This window comes from Melozone crissalis, unplaced genomic scaffold (assembly GCF_028551555.1).
Source record: "Melozone crissalis strain CALT ecotype California unplaced genomic scaffold, PUWL_Pcris_2 ptg000005l_1, whole genome shotgun sequence".
Classification (NCBI taxonomy): domain Eukaryota; kingdom Metazoa; phylum Chordata; class Aves; order Passeriformes; family Passerellidae; genus Melozone; species Melozone crissalis.
Genome location: NW_026535783.1, coordinates 29,525,937 through 29,551,173, shown reverse-complemented (window position 1 = coordinate 29,551,173; position 25,237 = coordinate 29,525,937). Strand labels below are relative to the sequence as shown.

The 25,237-nt window shown below is 40.8% G+C and overlaps 2 protein-coding genes across 4 annotated transcripts in view; one reads left to right on the top strand and one right to left on the bottom strand.

Annotated features, from left to right (window-relative positions):
- Positions 1-11,903, top strand: part of LOC128941786 (E3 ubiquitin-protein ligase KCMF1) — a 45,306-nt gene extending 33,403 nt beyond the window's left edge. The window contains exons 4-7 of the mRNA XM_054283731.1: positions 3,915-4,016; positions 7,805-7,979; positions 10,072-10,354; positions 11,268-11,903. Coding sequence (XP_054139706.1) covers positions 3,915-4,016; positions 7,805-7,979; positions 10,072-10,354; positions 11,268-11,529 — 822 coding nt within the window. The 3' untranslated portion in view covers positions 11,530-11,903. The remainder of the gene's footprint in view (positions 1-3,914; positions 4,017-7,804; positions 7,980-10,071; positions 10,355-11,267) is intronic.
- Positions 11,904-17,410: 5,507 nt separating this feature from the next.
- HOOK3 (hook microtubule tethering protein 3) overlaps positions 17,411-25,237 on the bottom strand; it is an 85,747-nt gene continuing 77,920 nt past the window's right edge. For all 3 annotated transcript variants that reach the window (XM_054289998.1, XM_054290001.1, XM_054290011.1), the window contains one exon: positions 17,411-20,300. In XM_054289998.1, the coding sequence (XP_054145973.1) occupies positions 20,285-20,300 (16 nt within the window). In that variant the 3' untranslated portion in view covers positions 17,411-20,284. The remainder of the gene's footprint in view (positions 20,301-25,237) is intronic.

Below are 25,237 nucleotides of genomic sequence, written 5' to 3'. Positions count from 1 at the left end.
ATTCCCGCTGATCACTATCCTCTGAGCCCATTCACTGAGACAGTTTTCACTCCACCTCACTCTCTGTTTATCCATCCTGAGCATCAGCAACTTAACTTTGAGCATCCTGTGAGAGGCAGTGTCAGTGGTCTTACTTGAAGTCCAGGTAGACAATTTCCCCTACGCTTCAGTCATCCACCAGGCCAGACACTTCAGCACTGAAGTTTGTCAAGTTGGTGAAGCATGTCTTCCCTTTTGTGAAGCCAGTGCTGACTGCTGTTGATGATTTTCTTGTCTTTAATAATGCCTAAAAATAGTTAACAATATTTTCCTCACTTTCCCAGGGATCAGAGCAAGCTGACCAGCCTATAGTTCCCTAGGTCCTCCTCTTACTTGCCTGCTTGTAAGATAGGAGTGAAATTTCCTTTGCTCCAGTCCTCAGGCACCTCACCCAGTCACCATGATAGTTCAGAGACTAAGAGGCTCACAGTGGCATCTGCCCGCTCAATCAGCGCCTCTTGGTGCATCACAGCCTGGGGGTTTATGTATTCCAGTTCACATAAGTATTCTGCAGAGTAATCCTCTTCCAGCAGGGGGAATGTCTTCAGTACTTCAGACTTTTCCCCTGCTCTCTGGGGCCTGGAGTTGCTGAAGACCGGTCTTGCCAGTAAAGACTATAGCAAAGGAGTTATTCAGTACTTCAACCTCTTCTATGTCCTGTGTAACTAGGCCTCATGTCTTTTGAGCAATGGGCCCACATTTTCCATAGTTTTCTTTTTATTTCCTATGCACTTCTAGAAGATGTTCTTGTTACCTTGGATGTTACTTGCCTGATTGAGTTCCATTTGGGCTTTAGCTTTACTTACATTGCCCTGTGATTATGCATAATAATAATGCTTAATGGTAGGCTGTGCTGTGGCTTACCCTAGGAGGGTGACCTCTGTATGTTTTCTTTTTGTGTTTGAATTTGTCCAGGAGTATCTTGATCATCCACGTAGGCTCCCTGGCATTTTTGCCTAACTTCATCTTCAGTGGGATGGAGAGCTCTTGAGTTTGGGAGGGAATGATCTTCCAATATTAACGGGCTTTCTTGGGCCCATTTACTGTCCTGGTTTGTACATCATGGGACTCCTCTGAGCAGATATTTTAAGAGGCCAAAGTTTGCTTTGCTGAGGTCCAGGGTCATGAGCTTGTTTTTGATCTTCTCCCTGCCCTCGGGATCTCAAACTGCACTATGTCAAGGTTAGTGCAGCCAAGGCTTTATTTGACCCTCACATCCCGACTGAGCCCCTCTTGTTGGTAATTATGAAGTCCCATATAGCACCTCTCCTTGTGTGCTCCTTTGTCACTTGGAGGAGAGAGTTACCTTGAAAGCACTCCAGGAGCTTCTTGGATTGCAGTCATGCTGTACTGTCCTTCCAAGAGATGCTAGAGTGGTTGAAGACCTCCACAAGGATCAGGTCCTGCATGTGAGAGGCAGCTGCTCTGTGTCTCTAGAGGGCCTGATCTGTTTGTTCCTTGTGGTCAGGTGGCCTATAGTCGACATGCCCTATAACATCCCCTTTGCATGTTCTCTTCTTAATTCCAACATGTAAGATCTCCATCAGGTCATCTTCCATCTAGATGGTGCTTTTAATGTACCCCAGCTGCTCTCTCACTTACAGGGCAAAGTGAGACAGCAGCTGGGATGCAGCTGTGTCTTTCCTGTTCAAAGAGCTAAGCCTCTTCTCTTTTATAAAACCAGTATTTCTCCACCCATATAATGTCTAGGGACAATGGTTTAGAGTTGTAAGGCAGAGGAATCTGGAAGTCAGTATAATGATTGTTTTTGTTGGTATTGGAAGTTTCAGGTTAGTTGGACTGGTCAAGATGAAATGCAGTGCTGAACTAAAAGTCTGCTAGCATTGTAAATAAAAACAGATTTTGTAGACTTCATAAAATGCCATCTCTTCAGTCTTCTTTCATAACAGAGATGCTAATTTTCTGCTATTACTTCGCACTGCAGCAGCTTTCTCAACCTCGGGAAGGCATTACTAGGCCCCTTGTAGATGAATTGTAAGCACTCTGTTGTTGATACTTCAGTGGTAAAACTGGAGAGAGCTTTTTCTTGCAGTAATGAATGGACAATTTGAGTCAGTCTCACTGTCCCTGTTCATCCTCTGAGATCCCAGTGATTCTTGTTGAAGTTACAGGAATGTTGACCTAAAGTGGTTACTTTGTATGTAAATGCGGAAGTAGTGCTAATACAAGGACAGTTCTGGAAACTGGCACTGTTAGGGGGATTGACTTAGGCCTTTAGAGTCATCATTCAGGGTTGCACGATGATTTCTTAATACAAATGCTCATAAATTCAAGAGAAAATTCTGACAACATTTGCCTTTCGTCTGCACCATTCTTTCATGCATGTTATAATTAACAGTGACCTTTAGCTGTGTCACGCTTAATCAGTGATCTAGCAGTCTTTGTTGTGGCTCTGTCAGAGCTTATGCTTAACTAAATTGTTGTTTGTGCATAACAGTATTTAGGTGACTCTCCCCAGTCAGGAGTTCTTGAAAGTTTAGTTGATATTTAGAATTAGGGCTGGGATACTTTGATTCCTTCTTACTCAACATTCATTGTAACCTTTTCCTAACTGATGTTTTTGAGGTCTGAGTATATTCACAAATCTTTGTCATGTTAACAAAGAAATTTCTGGTGATTTCCTGATTTCTGGAGTGGGCTGTTCTTCTTGTATTGGGTTTCTGCTTCCTCAGAGTAGCTTAAATAAAAGAAGATTGCTTTGATGGTCTTGCATTCTTTTGATATGAGAAGATTAAGCAGCTGTAATGAAGTTTAGGGAATTCATAACTATCTGTCCAATACACATCCATTTCTACACAGTAGCTTTGATATGTTGGCATACTTGAGTATTTATTATATTATGCTGTGATAGGATATGCCCTGTAGTTCACTGGCTTGGCATTTGTAGTGGTGAAAAATCTGTGGAGAGAAATGCTGAATATTGAAAATAAAAGGGGAGGAGTTGTAGCAAAAAGCTTTTAAAATGTCTGGTTTTCTTTTCAGAACTGGCCACTAAAATGAAAGTGGAATTAGATGCAGCAGTTCCTGTTGAAAGCTGAGATTTTATAGTAAATTTATTTCAAGACCTTGTTCTCACCTCCATGGGAGTACAATAGATGTGTGCTCATTTATACAGATGTTCTTAATGCTCATGGTCTTTTGAGACTTACACTCAACAGCTTAAGTATACACATGAAAAATGAAAGAAAAATGGAAGATGATGCTGTTTGTGGAGTCATTGAAAGAACAAGTCATAATTATTGCAATAGTAGTGGTGATGTTTGCCTGCTTATTTAACTGTATTTCAGTTCAAAAAACAAAACAAACAAAACCTGCCAACCAAAAACTCTGAAGTGGGGGGGGGAAACCCCAAAACCGAAGAGAGATCTCAGTACTTGCTCAGAAAGTACTGTTGTGAAGAGGAGTATGGAGACCAGCCCTTCTTTGCCAAACCTACACTGCCTGAGTGGGATGGTCTCAGCTTGATACTTAGCAAATATGGGCAGTTTCATTCTGATTCCTCTGCTGGGATGAGTGTCAAGCAGGCAAAAAGCATTCCTGTATGATTCAACTCTACTGTCTCTGGCAGAATTGGCGTGCAAAAATGCTAACTTTCAAGACATTGCAGATTGATTTTGAGAATCCTAGCTCTGGTTTTCTGAAATACAAAATATTCTGAAATTCATAAAGTGAAAGATTACTAAATTAATGTCTACGCTTCTGTAATTTTTCTGAGTTTATTGAATACGTTGATATCCAGGTGTTTGTGAATACCAAAGTGTTATTTTAAAGCATGTCTAATGATTGACTGGATAAAAGTTCTGTTTCTTGTAATATTTATAAAGTTGGGTTTTTTCCTTGCTTTGTCATTTCAGATTTGTCCAATATGTGCAGCATTGCCTGGAGGGGATCCGAATCACGTAACAGATGACTTTGCAGCTCATCTTACACTGGAACACAGAGCTCCTAGAGATTTAATATCCTTTCCAATTTGAGGCAAAGAGGCTAGACTGTTTCACCTCGTAGTCACAGTAACTTGGTTTGATTTTTGTAGTCGAAGGCTCATATTCTGGATTTCCTGGAACTTAGGTTGCTAAAGATACGTATATCAAAAATAAAAAGATTTGTCTCCTAGTTTAAAAAAGACAGACTGTGCACAGACTTGTAGGTGTACTTGAAAGTGTTTTTACTCTAACAGCAGAAAAATATAAAGGATTTTGACATACAGAGGTTTTTTCTACTTGCACTATGTTTCATCCTGCGTCATGATTACTCTTGGTGCTGTTTTACATATCAGGATTCAGTGCTGTATATATTTAGGACATGAAGATGATTCTAGCGTAGCTGCTTGTAGCAAAATATTGTAAAGTTGTTTAACTACTTTCAACACAATGTTTTAATAATTTAATTTTGTAGTGCTACTGACATTTTGTAATACAACTCAGAAAACCTTCAGATTTTCTGGGAAATAGGATGTTATCCTTCAGTTACCTTAGCAGCCAGTTAGAGACATTTATCTGTGCTTGATGGCTGAAGAGCTGTAACTGTTGGGATTCTTTCATCAGTGTTATAGGAATATTTGTCTCCTTTTAAATTTTTTTTTACTCCCTCAGATTAACTGATAAAATATCTTTTGGTTTGGGCTTTTATTTAATGGCATGCAAGCTATGTAGCATCCCTACAGTAAGTAATCTCTGAACTATTCATTTGTGTCTCATTTAAACAAACAGAAAAAAAGACTGCATTATAGCTTTGATAGTGGCTTTTTTGTTCAGAGATTTTTAAAAAGGAACAAAGAATAATGTAAGCTCAGGCAATCGGGGGGGAAAAAATCCAAGCCCTATCAAACAGAGTTAATTAGAGTAATAGAAGGACAACAGCATTTGAGGTGATGGTTCCACTTCAGTTATGATTGTATTTGATTGTGTTTAAGTTTGTTAGTATTAGCATTGTTTAAGGTCAGGACAGACTAAATGTGCAGGTTAATTACTGTGCGATAATTGGATCAGTATCAAGGAGTTTGGGTTTAGATTGGCTCTGTGAAAGGTGAATAATGAAAAAGTGCTACAAAAGTGGGTACAAAGTCAGATGAAAGCAGTTACCTGTACTTGCCTTTCTGAGGGAAAGGAGTAGAGCTCTCAGCACTGGGGAGGAGCAGGGTGCTGAACACGATGGCTCTGGCTGTGGGAGCTTGATCCCAGGCATCCCTGTGGTCCTTAGTAGCCAGGAGACATGGCATCCTCCCTTTCCAGAGGAAGTAGGATAAGATTGATGAGGGGAGAATATTTTCCAGACCACTAGATCTTTCCAGGCCTTTGGGACAGCCTTGGAATGTTGCTTGATGGCTGATGTAGTTTTGTGTCATTTTGAGTTGTGCTCATTGTACCAACTCTGAGGTTTTCATGGCACCTGCCTAATTAGGATTTTTCTAACAAGAATTACATAATTACATAGCAGTGTGCCAGAGTTTTAACTGTGAGCTTCCAACACTGTCTTAACTGTAAGGCAGGAAGTTTAAATTTTCCCAGCTACAGAATGAAATCAATTTCCTACTGAAATGTACAAGATACTTAATTAGAATTCAAGCTATTGCTGCATTTTCTCCCCCCTAGTACCAGAAATTCCACCAGATGACTTTTACTTAGGGAATTTTTGAGCCAGGAAAGACAATCTTTTTTCAAATACAGAGTCAGGTTTTCACTATCAGTCATCCCAAAATGGATCTGTTTTGGGAGTAAATTGCCCATGATTAAAAATTATACCTGTAGAATTTCCTGCTTGTACTCTATTGTGTTGGTGTCCAGGGTTGTCAAATTTCCAAAACGTGGTAAGAAGTATCTTGAAGTGGCTATTTGACATTGCACTCTACATCATATCCAGCAGCAGGGAGATCTAAGGCAGGAAATAAGGAAGAGAAGATGCCCTTTTTCACTCAGGTTCTGGCAGTGTAGGAAATAAGAACTATGACTTTCTGATACACATTATATTGCTGAATAAGAAGTTGAAGCTGTACAGAACAATTCTTTGTGCCCTGTAATTGCCTTCATGTACAAAAAGGAGATAGAGAAGGCTCTTGACTTGTACTTCTTCTAGAGTAAAAATTTATTTTGCAATTTGAGGTAAGACTTTACTGTTGGATTTACTACAGTTCTGAGAGGTGGCCTTATCCACCAGCTATTAATTAGACACGTTTGGTTAATTTGGGTTTTTGTTTTGTTTCCCTAAAGTTGTCCCAAAACACTGCATGTGTTTCTTACTAGAAACCTTGTGCAACTATTGCAAGGTGTGTCATTTATTCCTACAGTCTGTGGGCAACTCTTTAAAACTCAGTTTCTTTCTTTAGCAGGAAAATATCTGAAAATTCATTAAATATATATTTTCAGCATTAATCATACAAATAGTTCTCACATGACTATTCCGTTTAAATGTTTTGTCACAAGATAATGTTTACGAAGTCTTTTCTTACTCTAGCATAGCTGGTAAGACTCAAGTGCATGTTTAGCTGTTATTTGAAGAATGACGTTTATCTCAAAACACTTCAAAAGATGTTGGGAAAGTTACCCCAGAGTCCTGTGTCTCTTGAAAAATCCCTAGATACTGTCCTGTTTTAACATGTTTAGTTGTGAAAAACTTGCAAAACTACATGGGGTCTTTAGTCCATCCAATTTAGCAACTCCAGCAGCACCCAAAATTGGCACACTCAGAGGTGCAAGATGCTCTGTACCTATTACACCCTAAATGTTAAGTTTTACACTGTAGCATAACTAACAGTTTTGAAAGAAGGAAACATTCTGTAAAGTCTTCCTGTAATGGCCAGAAGCTCTCTCTTGCCATAGGAAGTCAAGTCATTCCTTTCATGACCTCCCATGTTATCATGAGGTTCTGCTCCATAACTGTGATTTATGAAAAATACATTGGATGCTACCCTTACACAGAAATTGATACCATATGAGTGGTAACCTGGTAACCATACTGTTATTAAAAACATAGGAGATGGAGATGTAAGCTAAATTATAATAACACTAAAATAAAATATTAAAGTCTATGCTATTTCATTTTACACCAGTGAGTAATACTAATGATTTTTAGGAAGAAGCCTTATCTGGACTGTCTTGGAGGATGAATGCTAACAAATTTGTGACAAAAATAATCTTTATTTAAGTTTGTTAATTACTTCAAAATTTATATGAGAACCTATTTAAAAAGTTACACAAAACGCAAGCATGTGATGGGGGAAGTGGGGGAAAAAGACAAAGTGAAAAGCATCATTATGATACTGGAATTAGTGATATTTCTTTGGCTGTAAGAAGAAAGGTGAAACAAAGGGATGTGATGAATGTGCTAAGTACTCCAGAAACCTACAATTTCCTAAAGACTGAAATTTCTTGGATAAATGCATCAAGTACAGAAGTCAAAAGGAATTTGGTAATTATTTTGATAGGAGTTGTAGTAAATGTTTTTACTGGTTTTGATACTTGATGTAAGAATTGGGAAGGGAGAACTGAAGTCCCTGTCTCAGCAGTAAGCTTGGCTGAACATGGATTTGTGTGGGTTTTCATAGAAAAGTTTGATTAAAAAAAATTTACCAGATCAGTCAGTCTGACCTGTAGCAGAGCTACAGTGTACCTTAGCTTTGCTTCTGAAGTTCAATCATTACTTTATGAATCAAGAACAGTATACCTGAGTATTTGACCCATCAAATGTCCTTTAGTGGTTGTTTAACACTCAATGCCAAACAGTTCTGTTTTCTTAACTTCTTGTCCACGATGAATCCAGTGGTGTTCGGCATGTACGTAGGATGTTCCACCCAGGCCGGGGTTTGGGAGGCCCTCGTGCTCGTAGATCAAACATGCACTTTACTACCAGTTCCCCTGGTGGGCTTTCGTCTTCTCAGAGTTCATATTCTCCAAGCAATAGAGAAGCCATGGATCCTATAGCTGGTGAGAGCTGTAACCACAAGTTTTACTCCACTGTCCTCCTTCCGCAGGGGAAGGAGAATGCAAGGTGGCAGTAGTTGCTCTGCTCTGTGTTGCTGTGAAGCTGCATGTACAAGCACAGCATCCCACAGAGGGGTGAAGAGGGAAAGAGTGTTCTTACTGTCAGCATCAGAAAATAATTAGGCCGTGTCTTTAGGATTCCCAGAAATAACTTGTTTGTTCTATTTTTACCTCTGATGTGAAAATAACTTTTTTTTTACAATGAAGAAAAAATAGAGGGTGAAGACAACTCTGAAAACAAATACAGTTTCATCTATGGGGAAATGTAAACATTTTAATGCCATGATCTTTGACCATACCAATATGTCAGGGAAACCTCAGAATGTCTGCCACAAATCCACCATTACTTCAGATGCAAAGAAGACACAGTGCTCAAACTGGAGCTTGCTGCTATTAGGCTGTGACTTCTTCAGGAGGAGGTAGCCAGCCACCTGACTTAATGAGGCATTCCCTCTGGAAGGGGAGCTGTGAATCCACTGCCTCTCTTGATCATGGCCCCCTCTGCCTGCCTTCTCCTGGCTCTGGTTCTCTGCTGGCCTGGTGTGCCCTGATGTAACTCATTAAATTAGCTGTGAAGAAGTAGCCCATTAAGAGAAAAAAAACAAATTAAGTGAGGTCACAGGTGAGTTTGTTCAAAGAGGATTGAGGCTTCCAGTGCAAGACATTCTCTTTCTTTCACCAGGGCAGCTGCTTCACTTCATTTAAAATATGAGGTGACTGCTGAAGTTTGTTTTCAGCCTTGCTGGACCTTCCCACTTAGCAGCATTAAAAGTAGGATAAAATGTCATTCTTCTGCATCTATTCTTTTTTGGTGGAAGATGTGTTTCTGCATTTAGAGCACACTGAGCTGTGTGTCCATCTTGTTCCTGGACTGTTTTGAGTTCACACCTCTTTCCAAAATACTCTTCCCTATTTTCCAAGCTTTAGAATACAGTGAGAATAAATATATCTTAATCTTGCCTGTGAGTTTTAACATGTCTGCCTTTTTACTGGAGTAATAAATAGGGAAGACCACAGTGATTTTTCTGTTTAAATTTATAGCATCAGTTACTTTTCTTAAACATTTTTCCCTCCCTGTGGCATTCTCTGGTAATAAAAATTTATTTTATGTTGGTGCTGCTATCAGTGTTGTTGAAAATTACTCCACCTCTCTAGTTTGTATTTTGCTTTGTTCCTTAAAAAACAGATTGTTTTAGTATGACTGCATTTTGTTAATGCAATGGAAGAAAAATTGACATGAGCTATGTAGTAAGTTTGTGAAGTAGAGCAGAGGGACCAGGAGCAGGATTGTCCCATGTTTCCTCTACCATGGCATCAACTGCAGCAGGTATCTGAGACCAGAAGTACCTTCTGCACAGGGCATAGAAGAGATCCTGCAGTAATGTACTGTGCAGTAACTGGCTGCTAATATTTATTTTAAAAAAAACTTGGTGGATAAAATTTGCAAGGAGCATTCCATCCTTCTGAATTGGAAAACTTAGAGTTTTTAATTGCTAGACCTTCTGCATACTTCTTCCAGAAATAAGAATTCATACAGAATGCTTTTGCTGTGAAGCAGTGATTGGATCTATTTTCCTAACTAAATTTCCGTTATTGAATTTGCTGCAGCACAGCTTTCCTCTGAGATAGTTGCGAAGATGAAGCTTGTGTTTTGAGGGAACACTTGTTAAAAGGAAAAAAAAAAGTTGCCATCCAAAGCCAAAATAAAAAAGTTTCTTAGTCAATGGCTCTTTTGGCTTGAAGTTTCAGAGGGTGGCTGCAGAGAGCTGTCTTTTGCCAGGCTCTACCTGGCAAAAGATTGGCTCTACTGTTGTTGTCAAGACTTTAAACCTCGTCTTGTCATTTGGACTACATCTGCATAAATTAGTGTTAATCTTTTTGGGCATTAATCTTCACAATCTTCTCTGAGTGTTGTTGGGTTTTGATGTTAGTTGAGAAGAATGGAATTTATGCACTGGAATTCAGGGTGTATTTATTCTTCTGTGTAATGCTTATTTAAGATCTTAAGTCATAGAAGCTTTCTCTTCTTTGGCAGAGCTTTTATCCCAGCTATCAGGTGTGAGGCGTTCTGCAGGAGGACAGCTCAACTCCTCTGGTCCTTCTGCTTCTCAGTTACAGCAGCTGCAGATGCAACTGCAGTTGGAACGACAGCATGCACAGGCAGCGAGACAGCAACTGGAGACTGCACGCAATGCAACCAGACGCACCAACACGATCAATGTCAACACCACTATGACACAATCTACAACAACCACCAACACGTCTAACACAGAAAACAGTCAGCAGACTATCCAGAATTCCCAGTTCCTTTTGACAAGGTAATTTGTTCTGTGTATTTACTTATATTTATCTCTTATAATTTCTGTTTACCTTAGTACTAGTAGAGATACAGAGCTCAATGAAGCTTATATGTTTGGAGTCAGGCACATGCCTAGGATGGCATTAATTAACAGAATATTTATGTAGTTTAGAAATTTTACTTAGACCCCAGCACTATTTAAAAGAGGACTCACTTCCTGTGTCATCCCAGTTCTTCCAGAACACTGACCACTGACCTGAAATAAAAATATTTTCCACATCTCCCCTGCCACACCCACTACAAGCATACTTCTGTTTGTCTGGGATTGTGGAAGAGTGTGGTAATTTTAACAGCTCCTGTGCCTGAATTTGAACCAAGTGGATTTTTATGTAAGTTCAAAATAATGCCATGTGACATCTTTCAATCAGAAGTTCACTTGAGAACCTTAATTAAAGCACCTGCAAGTGTCACAGACTGCGACTTTCAGAGTTGGAGTGAGCAGTTTCCTTGCCTTCATCAGGGCATGCAGTGTACCTTAGGAGAAGTGGAATTCCTTCAGTATTTACTTTACACAGTGCAGTGATGTGTTTTGTAGCCAATGTGAACTTACAAGTTGATGTGGAGGCATATAATTATATGTCCAGGAAATGACACCAGCCCTCCCTAAAAGACTCCTTGAATAGCAGGAAACCTCACAAACAGTTTTTGATGTTCCTCTAACTTTGGGCTGCACTGTGAATGCTGTCGCAGCAGCAGAGAAGGGGTGGGTTCTTGAAGGCATGCCTGTTGTACTGAAGTGCTGGATGTGTGGATGGGCAGGTAGGACTGTCCTGAAGGAGCAGTTTCTGAGCACAGCTCAGCCTGTCCCTGGTGTCACCAGTGAAAGGGGCTTTCAGCAATTCTCTGTCTTCTCTTCCCTTGCTGCTGCCCAGGTTGAATGATCCGAAGATGTCAGAAGCAGAGCGTCAGTCAATGGAGAGCGAACGGGCAGACTGCAGCCTGTTTGTTCAGGAGCTTCTATTGTCCACCCTGATGCAGGAAGAAAGTTCCTCCTCAGATGAGGATGAGCGGGGGGAGATTGCAGATTTTGGTGCTATGGGTTGTGTAGATATTATGCCTCTAGATGTTGCTTTAGAAAACCTAAATTTAAAAGAGAGTAATAAAGGAAATGAGCCTCCTCCACCTCCTCTTTGATGACATCCCACTTTGCAGACAATGTCCTCTGTGCTGTATTTGCCAATGAAAGTGGACAACAACTATCTTGGGTTTGTTTTGGTGATTGTAATTTCAGGTCTGTCACTCTTGTTACATTGTGTACATTCAAAAGAAAGAGAGAAAAGATATATATGATAATCATTTCCACTTAACTAATTTTTACTTCTAGCAGGTAAATGTAGGTTGCAGTGCACAGCCAAGGGCTCTGTGTCCTGTACCTTGACATGAAAAAGGCTCTCCTAATACTCCACATTCAAACTGAAGAGGAAAAAAAAATGAAAAATCTCTAATGAAGCTGCTGTGTGTATTTATGAATATTAATGAATAAAAACTGCTTGGATGGTTTACCTTAACTACTGCATGACGTTTTTTGCAGCGTGCATGAGTTTTAGTGACCTTGTCATTTAAAAATTTAAATTCAAGGAGTAAACTATAAAACACAAAGCTTACCCATTATTCAAAGGTTATGTGATAAAAAAGGTTAGCTCTGAGTAGCAGTTTGTGGCCACAAACTAGCTTTTTAATAATATGTGACAGAATGACATCTTCATGTGCTGTTCCTGCACAGGATGGAAACTCTGCAGTGGGATACATTGTCGTGACCAGGGTGTGGCGTTTTGCTGAATGTGACCCTTATGTTGCCCTCTCAGCTGTCACCTCAATGTGGAGTTAAACTTCATTTAATGCATCTGTAGGAGACACAACAGTAAGGCCACTGCTGGAAGCTACTGCAAGGGGCTTTTGTGTGCCCTAAAATCAAATGATGTTCACTTTCGTTTAAAGTTTTTCTTTGTTGTGGTTGTTAAAATTTTTTAATTGTTAAATATGTTTTATTCAGGTGTAGACAATTCATATATTCACTGTGTTTCTTAAAAAAAAAAGTTAGCCTGGATCCTATTGTCTTAGTTTAAAAGCCTTTCACAGCCTCAATCATATTTTGAGTTATTTATGTATTTGCTTCATAGTTTGCAGAGACCTGACAGTATCAGGAGAGCTTGAGGATTTGGATTCCCAGACTGTCAGTATATTACAAGAAATTCTTAATGCTAACTTTAGTACCTTTTATTTATTGTTTCCTTTGGTTATTTTTGCTGGTATAAAAAAAGTTGGGGAAAAAAAAGCCTTTTAGTTGAATCATGCCACCTACATGCCTATACTGTTAATCCTACTGGTTTGGAAAAAAGTATGGTGTTCTTGTGCATAGAAATTTATAATAACCCGAAAGGAGGGACAGAAGGGGTATGTTTGGTCTTGGTTTCCTTTCTTTTTTTTTTTGTTTTTTTGTGTGGGGGGGTGTTTGTTTGGGGTTTTTTGCTGTTGATTGGGGATTTTTTTTTGGTTGGTTGGTTGGGTTTTTTTTGGTGTGGTTTTTTGAATGTAAAGTTAGATTATAAAAGCAAAAGTGCACACAGCTTCTGATGAAAATTTAAACTAGGCTTATATCATAATGATGTCTTTCCAGATCTCTCACCTCACCCCCTCTCTCTTTCTCTGTATCCTCTCATCTCAGCAGCATTGTAGAGTAAACGTAATGACTTAGACACCATGTGGTGTTCTCAGCAGAACTGTGACATATATGCTAATCCAAAATAACAGCAGGAAAAAAACATCCCTATAGACTGAGTTTAAGTTCCTTCCTCTCTTTTTTTTTTTTTAATCATCAAATCTTGATTGTTTTCCTGTAGAGCAGCATTAGCTTTGGTTGGGTTTTTTAAATTTTTTTTTTTTTAGTCTCTGCAACAGAAAAATATACATGCAGCTTCTGGTTACCCTGAGAGTTACCCCCAGCAGGGGACTTTTTTTATTGATTGTTGAAGACTTTCAAAAATTTTTCAAGCTGTAGTTTTTCAAACACATCTTCTGCACATTACAATAAGACACACGGTTCAATAAAGCATTTTCGAGACTGTTGTTCAGTTGATTTTCTTTAGTTTTAATGTATTTTCCAGACAGTTTTGTTCCAGAAATTTCTGCATCTGCCTTTAATTATAACTGTATTTTCCAACACAAAATCAGTTTGTGTACACGTCCTGGGTGTATTAAAATCATATGCTGTGGCAGGTGATGAAGTACATAATCCTAAAGTCTTCACAGGTAGGTGAATTGAAGGCTGCATAGACCAAGATGCATCTAAAACAGGCTCTTCTCAGTGTGGTGGTGTTTTTTATTGGTTAAGGCTGGTCTCTTACATTGCCTGAATTCCAGATGCCACCACACTCGCTTGGAAGGGGATGCAAGCTCTGTTTGTTTAGAGACTGAATGCATGCTGGCTTGGATTTAAATGTATCCCTGGATGTCATGTAACTTGTACAAATCTTCATTGGTTTGGGAGGCTGTTTGACATTTTTTTTTCTATTTTAAGTTTAAAAATGACATGAAATGGCTACTAGGAGGGTATTCCAGTAGTCTGTCAAGTTCTATTTGCAAGAAAGTGTTTTTCCTTCTCAGAGTAAGCTTTGCCAAGGTAGCATTTTTGGGGTATTTCCGAAACATTTATTTTCAGGGTGCTGTGGGCTGCAGTGACTGCAGCCTCCATCAGCTTTGGAGGGGGATCCCACAGGGGAATATTGACTTTTCCATGGGAGAGGGGGAAAAAAAAATCACAAAACAATAAAAAAACCACCCCACACCACATCCCAGCATTCAACATGAACAACCCCCTTCCAGGAACAGGAGCCTTAGTGCTTGGCCCTTGCACATTTCCTGGAGTGCAGGGACACCTGTCTGTGTAGCCAAAGTCATGTAAAGAAGCACTTTCAAAGGTATCAACAAAAGCAATTTTATAACGAATTTTTAGCATGACTGAGTTCTCTGGCAAGGTTTGCTCTGTTACCACATAGACAAAGCACACAAAGGAGAACTGGACTGGAATCAATCTGGAGTGACACACAACAGAGTTGGGGACGCAAAAGGGTGAGGATGGAGAATGTAAGGATGCAGAAGGGGAGGGGAGACCCTCCACGGAGTCACAAATTTCACAACAGACCCCTTACCAAACCTACCCTTGGAATTGCTCAGTCCTTTATGTCTAAAGGATTTGGCAGCACTTAATCATTGACTGATTAAACTGGTTCTGTAAGATTTACCATAACCACAACAGTAACTAAATTTTGAATCTAAGATGGCAGCATTGATGCTACACTTGCTATAAAGTGTTGAAGTCAGTTTTCACACCTGCACACAGACACAGGCATGTATACATTCAAATATTCCTCTGTGTGTGTGTGCATATTACAAAGCCCCTGTTTAAAGCTCCCCCGGAGCTGAGTGAAATGCACACCTGGGATGCCTTTGCATCTCTCAGTGGGCAAAGGCTTCAGCCGCGAGGAGGGGGTACCAGCCCAGGCCCCACTGTCAGCTTTGAGTCCCAAACCTGTGGGTTGATGAGCACCAAGAGGCACATCCTGCTCCAAGGGACATGCGGGCACAGCCCCTGGGGGCATGGGACCTCAAAGGGCCGCCCGTGGGACCCCTGCTCATAGGTTGTGAGATGCTCAGCTTTAGTCTCCCTTCAGCTTCCATCCTGGACTCAATCGAGGTCAGTAATTTTCCTCAAAAGTCCAGTAATTATTATTATTTCACTCCAGCTGTGATCCAGACAAAAACAAATTTCCAAGGGTATTAATTAGAAAACGAGTTTGTTGGGCCACGCATTCCAGGAACAGGGAGTGTTACTCATAGGCTGAAGGAGACGTTCATGGTGCATGTGCGGGGGAGGATGTGCCCCACCACAGGCGGGTTCCAGCTGCGGTGCCCTGCGTGCTGCTCTCTCTGTGCTGTGTGTGCTGCGCTGTCCTGCCGGGCGGCAGTCCCCTGCTGGGGGGCTGCTGGCCTGGGATCGCCGATATTCTCCCGAGCCCTTTCCTGCACAGTCAGAGTGCCGCGTTCCGTTCTGCTGGGGGCCGCCAGAAGGCCGTTGTTGGGGGTGGGACACTCAGAAAGGCATACAGCCATTCCAGTATTTGTATGTTAAAGTGGTAGGGAAAACGGTGGAACAGTGGAGTTGAAGTCCCTGGAAAGTTTTCAGGTATCAGTGTGGTCTGTCTGTAACTTCTGATCTGCTTTAATAAGAGATCTGGGTTGGTTTTTTGGAACCTTTTTAATGTTTTTGTCAAAGAAAGGCCCTTGCACATGGTGGTGTGATAAACATGGAAAATGCATCCACCATCCACAATGTTTTACTTGTGACTGCCTTAATCAATTCCCTGGCACTGGGGGTTGGGGTAGTTTCCATCCTCTGCTCAGGCTGGGTTTCTATCTTTGCACAGAGTTGTGCTCCTGTTAAGTTTACAGTTTATAGTTTGGTGCAGAAACCAAACATCCAGATGTGTGCACAGCTGCAGCTTTGAGCAGTTGTTGTGAGGGCCTAAAGGCCATTTCCTGCTACCAACAGGCAGAGAGGCTCCGCTGCCTCCCAGGCTCTCAGACCTAAACCAGGGAGCAGTGTGTGCATATGTACGGTGTACAGTGTGTGAAGGCCTTCCAGCTGCATCACTTAATCTTCTTTTCCCTGACATAGCTGACCTTCACTTCCAGTCGGCCTGTTTTGCTGCATGGGTACTTTGCTGTTTTGAGGCTGTTTAATTGTTTTATCTCCTAAAGAAGATGAAAGGGTCTTGAGACAGGCAATGGGCACAAGGATTTATTTGCAATGTTTATTATACATCATGTGTACAGTATATAGGTGCTCAAAAGTTATTTGTGAACAAATAGAGTAGAAAAGGGGAACTGTGCAGCTTCTGGAGTGTACTTCCATCACACTTTTCAACTCAGCCCTGGCTGTCACCTCCTGCAACAGCTAATGCAACACAAACACCCTTGTGGGTAAAAGTAGGGCCCTGCAGCTGTGGGGTGTGAAGGGGAGCTATCATGGGGAAAGAACCTGCAGAGCTGCATCCTCCCTACGGGGCCAGCACCTGAGGAGGGGCAGTGTGAAGTGTGGGGCCAGGGGCACAATTCCCCTCATACCATCTGGAGCACAAGTCATGGCCTTGAAGTTGTCAGGGAGCAGAGCAGAGAGCGGGGCATGGAGGCCACAATGAGGGATACCAATGCACACTGCAAGGGTGGGAGAGCTGGAAAAGGAAAAAGATGCATAGCAAAAACAATAGGACAGGGAATGATGATCTGATGTTTCAGAGGCAGAAAATGCTAGTTATGCCAAAGACGAGGAGTGGCAGGTGGGACTGAGGAGGGCAAAGGACCACAGTGAATCACAAGCAGCTGGAAGTGAGGCTCTGGCAGCTTTCCTGCTTCCACCATTCACTGCCTGTAGTGCAAGAGGAAGCTGGCCAGCACCTCTGGTTCTCTCCTGCCCTTCCCAGACAGCAAACACTGCAGGCCAGCTTGCCCTCAGCCTCACAAGCTCTCCAGTCACAAAGGCTGGCAGTGCTGCCATGAGGGCACCCTCCCCTTTCTGATCCCGTCCCTTTTACAGAGCAGCCCCTGAAAGGCTGTGTCAGGGTCTCTGCACATCATTCTTACCCCCAGCAGCACGCACCATGCTCATGGGCTGTTGCCTTCTCTTGCACAAAGATCAGGATTTGGTCTGAGACTGACCCAGGCCTCCTTCCCCACATGCCAGAGCTGTTCATTAGTGCAGGATGGCAGGACAGTTGTTCTGGTCCACATTAGCAGTGTCTCTTTTCCCCACCTTTGGTGCTGTTTTTACCAATCTTCCATTGGCAAGGGAAAATTTTCTTACTTTGGTCACCGAGCCTTGACCCTTGGAGAAGCAAAGCAGCAGCAGCACGCACCGCAGGCGGGGTGTGAGGAGGTTGTGCTTTCTGATGCACCCTCCTTTGCAGAGCCCCAGGAAACACAGTTCACAACCAAGTACCAAATAAAGGAGAGACAAACATTTACATTTTATATAAGCGTTTATTTACAACTTGTTTAACAACTGTACACTCTTCTATCACCTTGGAAGCATTAGTGTATTTGACTGGGAAAAAATATTAAACTTTTTGATTCCAATTATCATTAGTGAGGTTTTTTTGTCTATATACAGGTATGTATATTAATATTGCTACCATAACAATCTGGTAGTTACACAATTTGTAGATGAACTGAAATGGGAAATTAATGTTTTGACACTCTAAGAATTCATTCTTTTACAGAAAATATATCACTGGCAACTTCACAAACAGTTATTACTTTGATAATTGATCAACATTTAATTCAGGACTGTCAAACAAGCTGCTATTAAGAAGGTATGAGAGTTTCTATGCAGCACAAATGAAGTTAGTATATCAGAGACATGCTGGAGATCAGCTCTGAACTGAGAGCTCACAACCACTTCATGATAGAGATGCCAGGCTAATCTAGTTAAAGTAGCCAGCTCCTTGACTGGCTCCACCTGGCATCTCTCTGTTGCATTAGTAAACTCTAACAACTTTTGTCAAGCTAAACACACTTACATATAAATGTCATCAAGGCTCAAGAACAACTGATACTTAGTCTCTAATCTGCACAGACTACTTGGAGAAATGAGGTACTGCTCGGCATCACTCTGGGACAGCTGTGGAGGCAGGTGCACAAAAAAAGCAATCCCCTCCTGCCCAGCACAGTGCCCTGATTTCAGGGATCCTGCACCCAGCCTGGCTTGGGGCAGGGTGTGGTCCCAGCCGAAGCAGCACTAGCAAATGAAAAACATACCATGCCTTTAACACCCAGCTAAAAGAAGTTTTACTAGTAACGCTTGCCCTGACACATAACAAGGGATCAATGGCTAGGACCTGGAAAGACACAAATCCTTCAGCTCTCTGCTGCACTCAGTCTGATGAAATGCTGCTGCCTCTGCTGCATGAGTACTTGACTCATTATCGCTAAACCCCAGATCCTGGCTGCAGGCCACGTAAGACTTCACTGTCCCTGGTTCTGGTGGACCAGGAAAGACAAATATCCCCATCTGAAGCCTTTACGGACAGCTGTCAGCCAGAGCACCTGGTAGCCACAGCACCTGATACAGTATCCAGAAGGGAAAACACCACAGCTCTCACTGGGATCCTAGTTTTATCCTTCACTTTGCTGCCTGGCCTGCTTGGAGTCCATTCCTACCTGCCCATCCCTTTGCCAGGCAGCGCAAACCACCATGCTCTGGTGGGGCACACATCTGTCCTTTCTCCACGTCATTCTGCACAAGGCCACGGGCACTGTGGGATCAGGATCCCTGAGGACTGGACACAAGCGGGTGTCTCTGTGCCCAAGGTGTGGCTCTGTCAAAGCCCACCTGAGGGGCCAGGGACGAGGCAGGCACTGTGTGTGTGACCAGAAGAGACTGCAGAGACAAGTGGGCACAACGCTTCTTCAGCGTGCGCGTGCTCCCACCGCAAGCAGGGCTGGAGGCTCTCCTACTGCCCAAGTAAGTAAAACTACTCCTGGAGGCAGCACAGTTCGTATCAATATTTCTGCCAGGATTAAGATCCAGGTGAGCAAGAACGGGGTTTCTCTTTAACTGGATTTAAATCAAACCTCTTACGGGATGCAGCATTCAGACTTTTCAGTTTTTCCAGCAAATCCTATGGCTTGAAAGCCCCTTTCCCTGTTTGTTATGTTCTAACTCCTATACAATAAACCTCTTAACTTACAACACTACAGCACTCCCTTGTCTTCTGAATCTTGCCAGTACTGGATGTCCAATACAAAACAAAGATACAGTAGTACAAATGTGCAGATATTTAGGAATATTAAATAAGCAGCTTTTTAAATTAATATAGGCAGTACAAAGCATTTTGAGTTACACTGTCTACATATGGCAAATCTTATATCTAAACTTCAAAATACAAAGAAACAGCCAAGCTAGTGCAATTGGAAATTAAATAGCTAAGACTGTGACAAGAGAAAGAAAAAAAGAAAGGAAAAAAACAGTACAGGTGAAAGATAAACGATCCAAATTATAAACTGGCAAGGACAGTCTGCATAATACTGAAAGTATAGATGACTTTCATACTTATCTCCATTCATGGTCTTTCCTCAGATTGTTTTAACAATTGTACACAGATTGGAAAAAAAAGTTTCCAAAAGAAACCAACAACACAGCTCAAATGTAGAGATAAAAATACAACAGCCACAAGCTACTGTGTATATACATATTAAGGAAGCAGGCAGCGCCTGTGAACAAAATACCACCCGGTAGTTTGCCTGGCTCGGAGATTATCAGATGAAACTTGCTTGGTTTTCTAAGGAAGTTGGGATCGCCAAGCAGCAATTCATTAGTCATTTCTCCTCGTAAAACACCTCCTTCGCTTTACTTTATTTGTTTAAAGATTCAAAGTGGATCCTTTAAGGGTGCAGGTGCTTTGAAATTTTAACAGTAACCAAAAGGCCTTTTTTAGGAACTCGTTAAGACTAGATTTTTATAGTTCGGTATATGAAAATGTTGCAGGAAGTCTGTGTGTTAATACTGTTAATCAGAATTAAATAAAGTGGACAGGCGGAAGTAAGATGGAGAGCTGACACGCTCTGTCACTTTGCAGAACGCCTCCTGTTGAGTTGTGAATACAGGATTTCCTCTCTTCTAGCCTCATAGGAGACTTTTTGTGAAGAGAAAGAGTAAGTGGAAGTGGGAAATAGGAAAGCTCCCCAGGATGGTAAACTTCTCTGCAAGTAGATCCCCCTTTGAAATCAGATGGCCATGAGTCTTAAGTGTAGAACTGGTTAAGTTTTGGTTATGCAGTCTGGACAGAAAAGCAAGTCATGCACTGAACAGTCCCTGTTATAATAATGCTGCAGGTCATGCAACCACATCACTGCAAATAAAAGAATAAAGAAGAAAGTTAAAAAGCAGATAACATATTACTGTTGAAAAAAAAACCCCAAAAGCAAAAAAAAACCAAAACAGAGAACAGAACAGGTCTTTTTCAAAGCAGTTTAGTAAGGCCACCTCTATTTAAGAGTTGTGCAAATTCACGGGGAAAATACCTTTGCCAAGCAACTGTCCAAATTAACAGGAAGGTTATAGGCCAATAATTGGAAAAGCAACAAAATAGCCTTGGTCAATATCTAAGTTTAGCTATAATTAAACTTCACACACTTCTGAGTAAAATTCTTCAGGGCACCATTCTGGACTAATAAAGCTATGGGAAGTAAGTTTACACAGCAATGAGCAAGTCTCAGGAATTCCTGCTATGAGTACAACTGTTAAAGCAAGATAAAGTGAAAGGTGCCCACCCAATTCTGCATGTGTTTTACATGCTAAAAGACAATCAGAGTCACATCAACTGTCATGAGCTCTGAGCACCACTGAAGGCATTTAAATTTCATCAGAGCTCATCCTGTGCATGAGGCTCCGCATCACTGCACCACTGCACTGGCAAGTTCTGCCTCTGGCCTGCAAATACAGGTTTGAATTGCCAGAAAATGACACATGTTCTTGCTAAAGTAAGCTGAGTCAGAGTCACCGAGCAGTCAAGAGAGCATGCCACAATACTGAGGAAGGGAATCTAAGTCTGGAAGAGAATCAGAGAGGTTGGCACAGTACTCCATCCTCACTGATGCACCCTTTTTCCTGTGTACATTCCAGTGTAACTGGAATGGGATGCTTTACTGACACAGCTGCTTCCCCAGGTAACAGAGATATTCTTACACAGCACTGGCACAGCACTAAATAGGCATTTTTGTTTTCATATTGCAAAAGAGCAAATTGGCTTCACCAAACAGAAATTAGAGCCTGCTTCCCCACTTCCTTCTCCCCTGTATTGCACTAGTCAAAAATTATTCTAAGAATGCTTCTTGTGATGGGACAACCCAGGTTAAAGAGATAAAAGAGAGTATTTATGCTACAAGTCCTGTAGCTTGTGTATCCCTCTTTCTTCCCTTCTCATTCATCCACTCAGAATACTAACCATAATAGAAAAACAAATAGAAACACAGAGACACATATCAAATGGAATAAAAAAAAAATTACACATTCAAAGATCTTGAGGGTGTGTATTTTGAGCAATCATTGTCTTTTAAGTTTGCTTGGCACTGCTTGGTGCAAAAAGTTACACATTTCAAGATTAATATGAAGATCACTGTAGTTGTTCTATAAAAAATTAAAAGTTCAATCTACATAAGCATGTACCTATTCTATTGTGTATAAATGAATACAATGTATTCCTTCAGTCAACCCTCTGGCTATTATTTAGCTCAAACCTACTATTTAGTAGCACTTCAAGTGTCCTCCAAGTGCATTTTGCACATACACAGAAGGGACATTCAGGCTTCTCTTTGAGTCAATAGTACTTTTGAGAGGTCTTGTAAACTCAGGACACTGTACTAACTTTCAAGGATGTAAAAATTCATCTGTAAGTGCCCTTTCCTGACTAGAAATTCTTACCATGTTCTAAAAATAGTTGTCTGCTAATTTCTCTATTTTAAAGCCACCTGTTGAGGTAGCAAGACATAGAAGAAAACAGAAATGCAAGATGTGAGGGTAAATTCACTGAGCATAACCTGTCACTGCATCTGCAGCATCTTAGAGAGTGACATAGAGAATACAAGGCAGATTATAAATTTTAAAAATTGTGACCTTATAATGTAATGCTTATAATTATTCTGAGACTTTACTGATACTGCCAAACATAAGCTTTAAAATCGCTCTCAAAACCACTGATGCCTCCAGGAAATATGTTTACTCTCCAGCTTACTAACCTTTTGTGGCTGTGAACAATAACCTCTGCTTTACAATATTTTAAATTATATAACTGATTTTACATTCAAATCCAAGTCAAAAGTCTGATGGTCTCATTACAACTATTTTATAACCCCATAAATACTACACCACTGAGGATTTTCTCTTAAAATTCCATCCACTTTCATGATCAGGTTAACAACATGAGCATGCTAATCACTGGACTTTTATGTTAGCTCTTTTCTCTTCAAGTTATGTATAATCATTAGGGATTCCATTCCCATTTCCAGAATAAACTACTCTATACCTCTATACTGTAATCTATACCAAGTGGGAATACTTGCTTTTGTAGTTTCAGATTTGTGCCATGCTACAGCAGTTAGCAGTTCTTCAGTGCTGACAAATGTCTGCTTTTTTAACAATTAAAACAACCACTGTTCCTCTTTCTGAAATCACCTCATCTGATTGTGAAGGACCTCTCTAATGCAAAGCAATTAATAGTCAGCACCAGAAAGGAAAGGCTGCCCAACTGACCTGTATCTCCCTCTACTAGCAGTATTTTTCATGTTGTATGGATCAGTCTCTGAGACCCATAGCAGCAAGACAGCCACAAGAAATTTTCATCTGACAAATGGAATCTATTTTCAGTCCGGAAATGACACCATACGCAAAGGACACAGAAAGATATGCAATTTTCCCAACGACTTTACATGCACAGCAAACAGCAACAGAGCAAACTCCTGATTTGCCACCAAAGCCAACTAATGCAGAAATATCCTTCAGGGTAGTCCTGCACGACCTTGGCAAGGCCCAAAGGTGAAGACGGAATCTGGATCACAGTGAAGCTGACAGCAATACCATCCTCCAGCAGATGAGGACTCCACTTACAGCAGTCAGCACTAGCTCCTACTGATCCATCTGACACCAGGACAATTCGTCTGGGAAGCTGTCTTGACTACACTGTCAGGTGCTATCTCAGTGACCCACAGGACAGTATGATTTGTCAAGTTTCCTAGAGCCCTCCAGTCAAAATTCATTCACTGCCTAATTCAATGAGCTGACACATTTTAAAAATGAACTTTATATCCCAGTATCTTTATGAAACAAAAAAAAAAAATCAAAGAAAAACAGGATGAAACCAGCTAAGTCCTCAGTGTCTCCAAATGGTTCAATGGAGCTGGTAGCAGAGTAAATCTTGACAGGGTTTCACTGTACCAGACACAGGAAGTCTGAGGTTGTGGTGACTGATATTGACAGCTTCTGCCTTATAGATGGGTAAAATCTCTAACAGTTACTCAACTAAAACTAAAATTGAATTAAAAATATAAAAATCTTCTTTCTAGCTGAAAAAGCTCAGCTTCTTCATCATTCATTTTGAAATGAAACCAAATACAAGATGCTGTATTCTCATTTTTGTACTGACTAGTTGCTTGCATCTGTTTCCTCCACTTTCAGACCAAAGAAATCACACCTTATTGTTAGTCACAGCCTGCAGGATCACTGACAAACTTCCGCTACTTTTCCAGACTTCCAGAGGGAAGGAGGACCACAGGACTAAGGAAATCCAATCAGCCATGACAGGATATGTTCTTGATTCCTTAAGAGTGACAAACTGGAGGCATGGCTAGGATCCTACCTAGAATATGACATTAGCTCCAAAAACCCTCACCACCTGGAAGTATAACCTGATAGATCCTTTTAGCTATTTATTTATGCAATGCCAGCTGAGAGAAATGCCTGCTAAATTTGGTTAGGAGATACTGAAGTTTATCAGTACAATCTTACTGCAAAACACAGAGTCCACATTCTACCTAAAGCACATGTGCAAAACCCCATAAGAAGTCAGTATTGCATAGCTGACTGAGTGCAAAAATACCTCCCTCATCAATCCTTGCAAAAAGTCAATATGTTGGGCAAGAATAAAAAATATCTCTATACAGTAAGTAAAACTGAAATACTGTTTTGCTTCATAAGAAAAAGGAAAGTTATCCACATTCAGGGTAGTCTCCCTCCAAATCACTAAGAAGAAAAAAATCAAGTGGTGACATTAAAATATCTTACAACTATCAAATCACAGAAAATGTCAACACATTGGGAAAATTAAACCCACTCAAAATCATTCAGGAAGCTGTTAAGTGTATAGTCTCATATATTAGGGAACACAGGAAAAGTAAAAGCTATTTGCACAAGTCGAAATACCAAGGACTTTAAAATTGCAAAAAACTTTTAAATTTTCTTGAAAGCTTACACATACCACTTACTGTTTGAGATCATAATAAAGCAGTACTAGGAATAATCACGGTTCATTCTTTCATACACATATAAAAATGCCAGTGCTCCTCACAGAACAGAGAGCCACAAAAAACTTGTGGCTGTAGAAGCATTGCTGCTAACACGGATGACACTTGAACAGGACAATGTTGCCATTTGATTATTTCCAAACAAAATAAAAGGCATCATGTAGCCATTATATATTTCCTTCATTTTGTATATGCAAAGTTGTATGCTCCATATGTGTGTTTACCTTTTTTGGGGGGTTGAGTTTCTTTCTTTTTTTTTCTTTTACTTATGGATTTTTTTCCCAGTAAGTTGCTAAGAAACTAACTACTGGGTACTTATGAATACTTATGGGATGGATACTTAACAAAGACAAAAGAAAGTGGCTGAAGTCGGGAGAGGAGAGTAGCCTCTGGCTGCACTTTTTTCTCGCGGAGACACCTTTGCACTGCGGATGGAACACACAACCTTTAAATTAAATTACTTCAGTTTTCACAGCACTTAGAAAATACATGTTATGATCCAAGTGGTTATGTGTTGCTATCAAGAAAAGAGGGAACTTGAATCTTTTTTTCCTCTAATGTCTGACTGGAAATGCTAAAAACTCAACTCTCCACAAAAGTACATGAACTGGACTGCACATCTGAACCCATCATCCTTTTAGGTCAGGAACTAAGCTTCAGCTCTAAACAGTGAAAGTATTTATCCTAAAAAAACCCCATTTATCTGCTATCTTTTATTGTCATTAATTAAAAAATCTGTAAGAAAGATTATTCTGGGCAGATCCTCAGCACA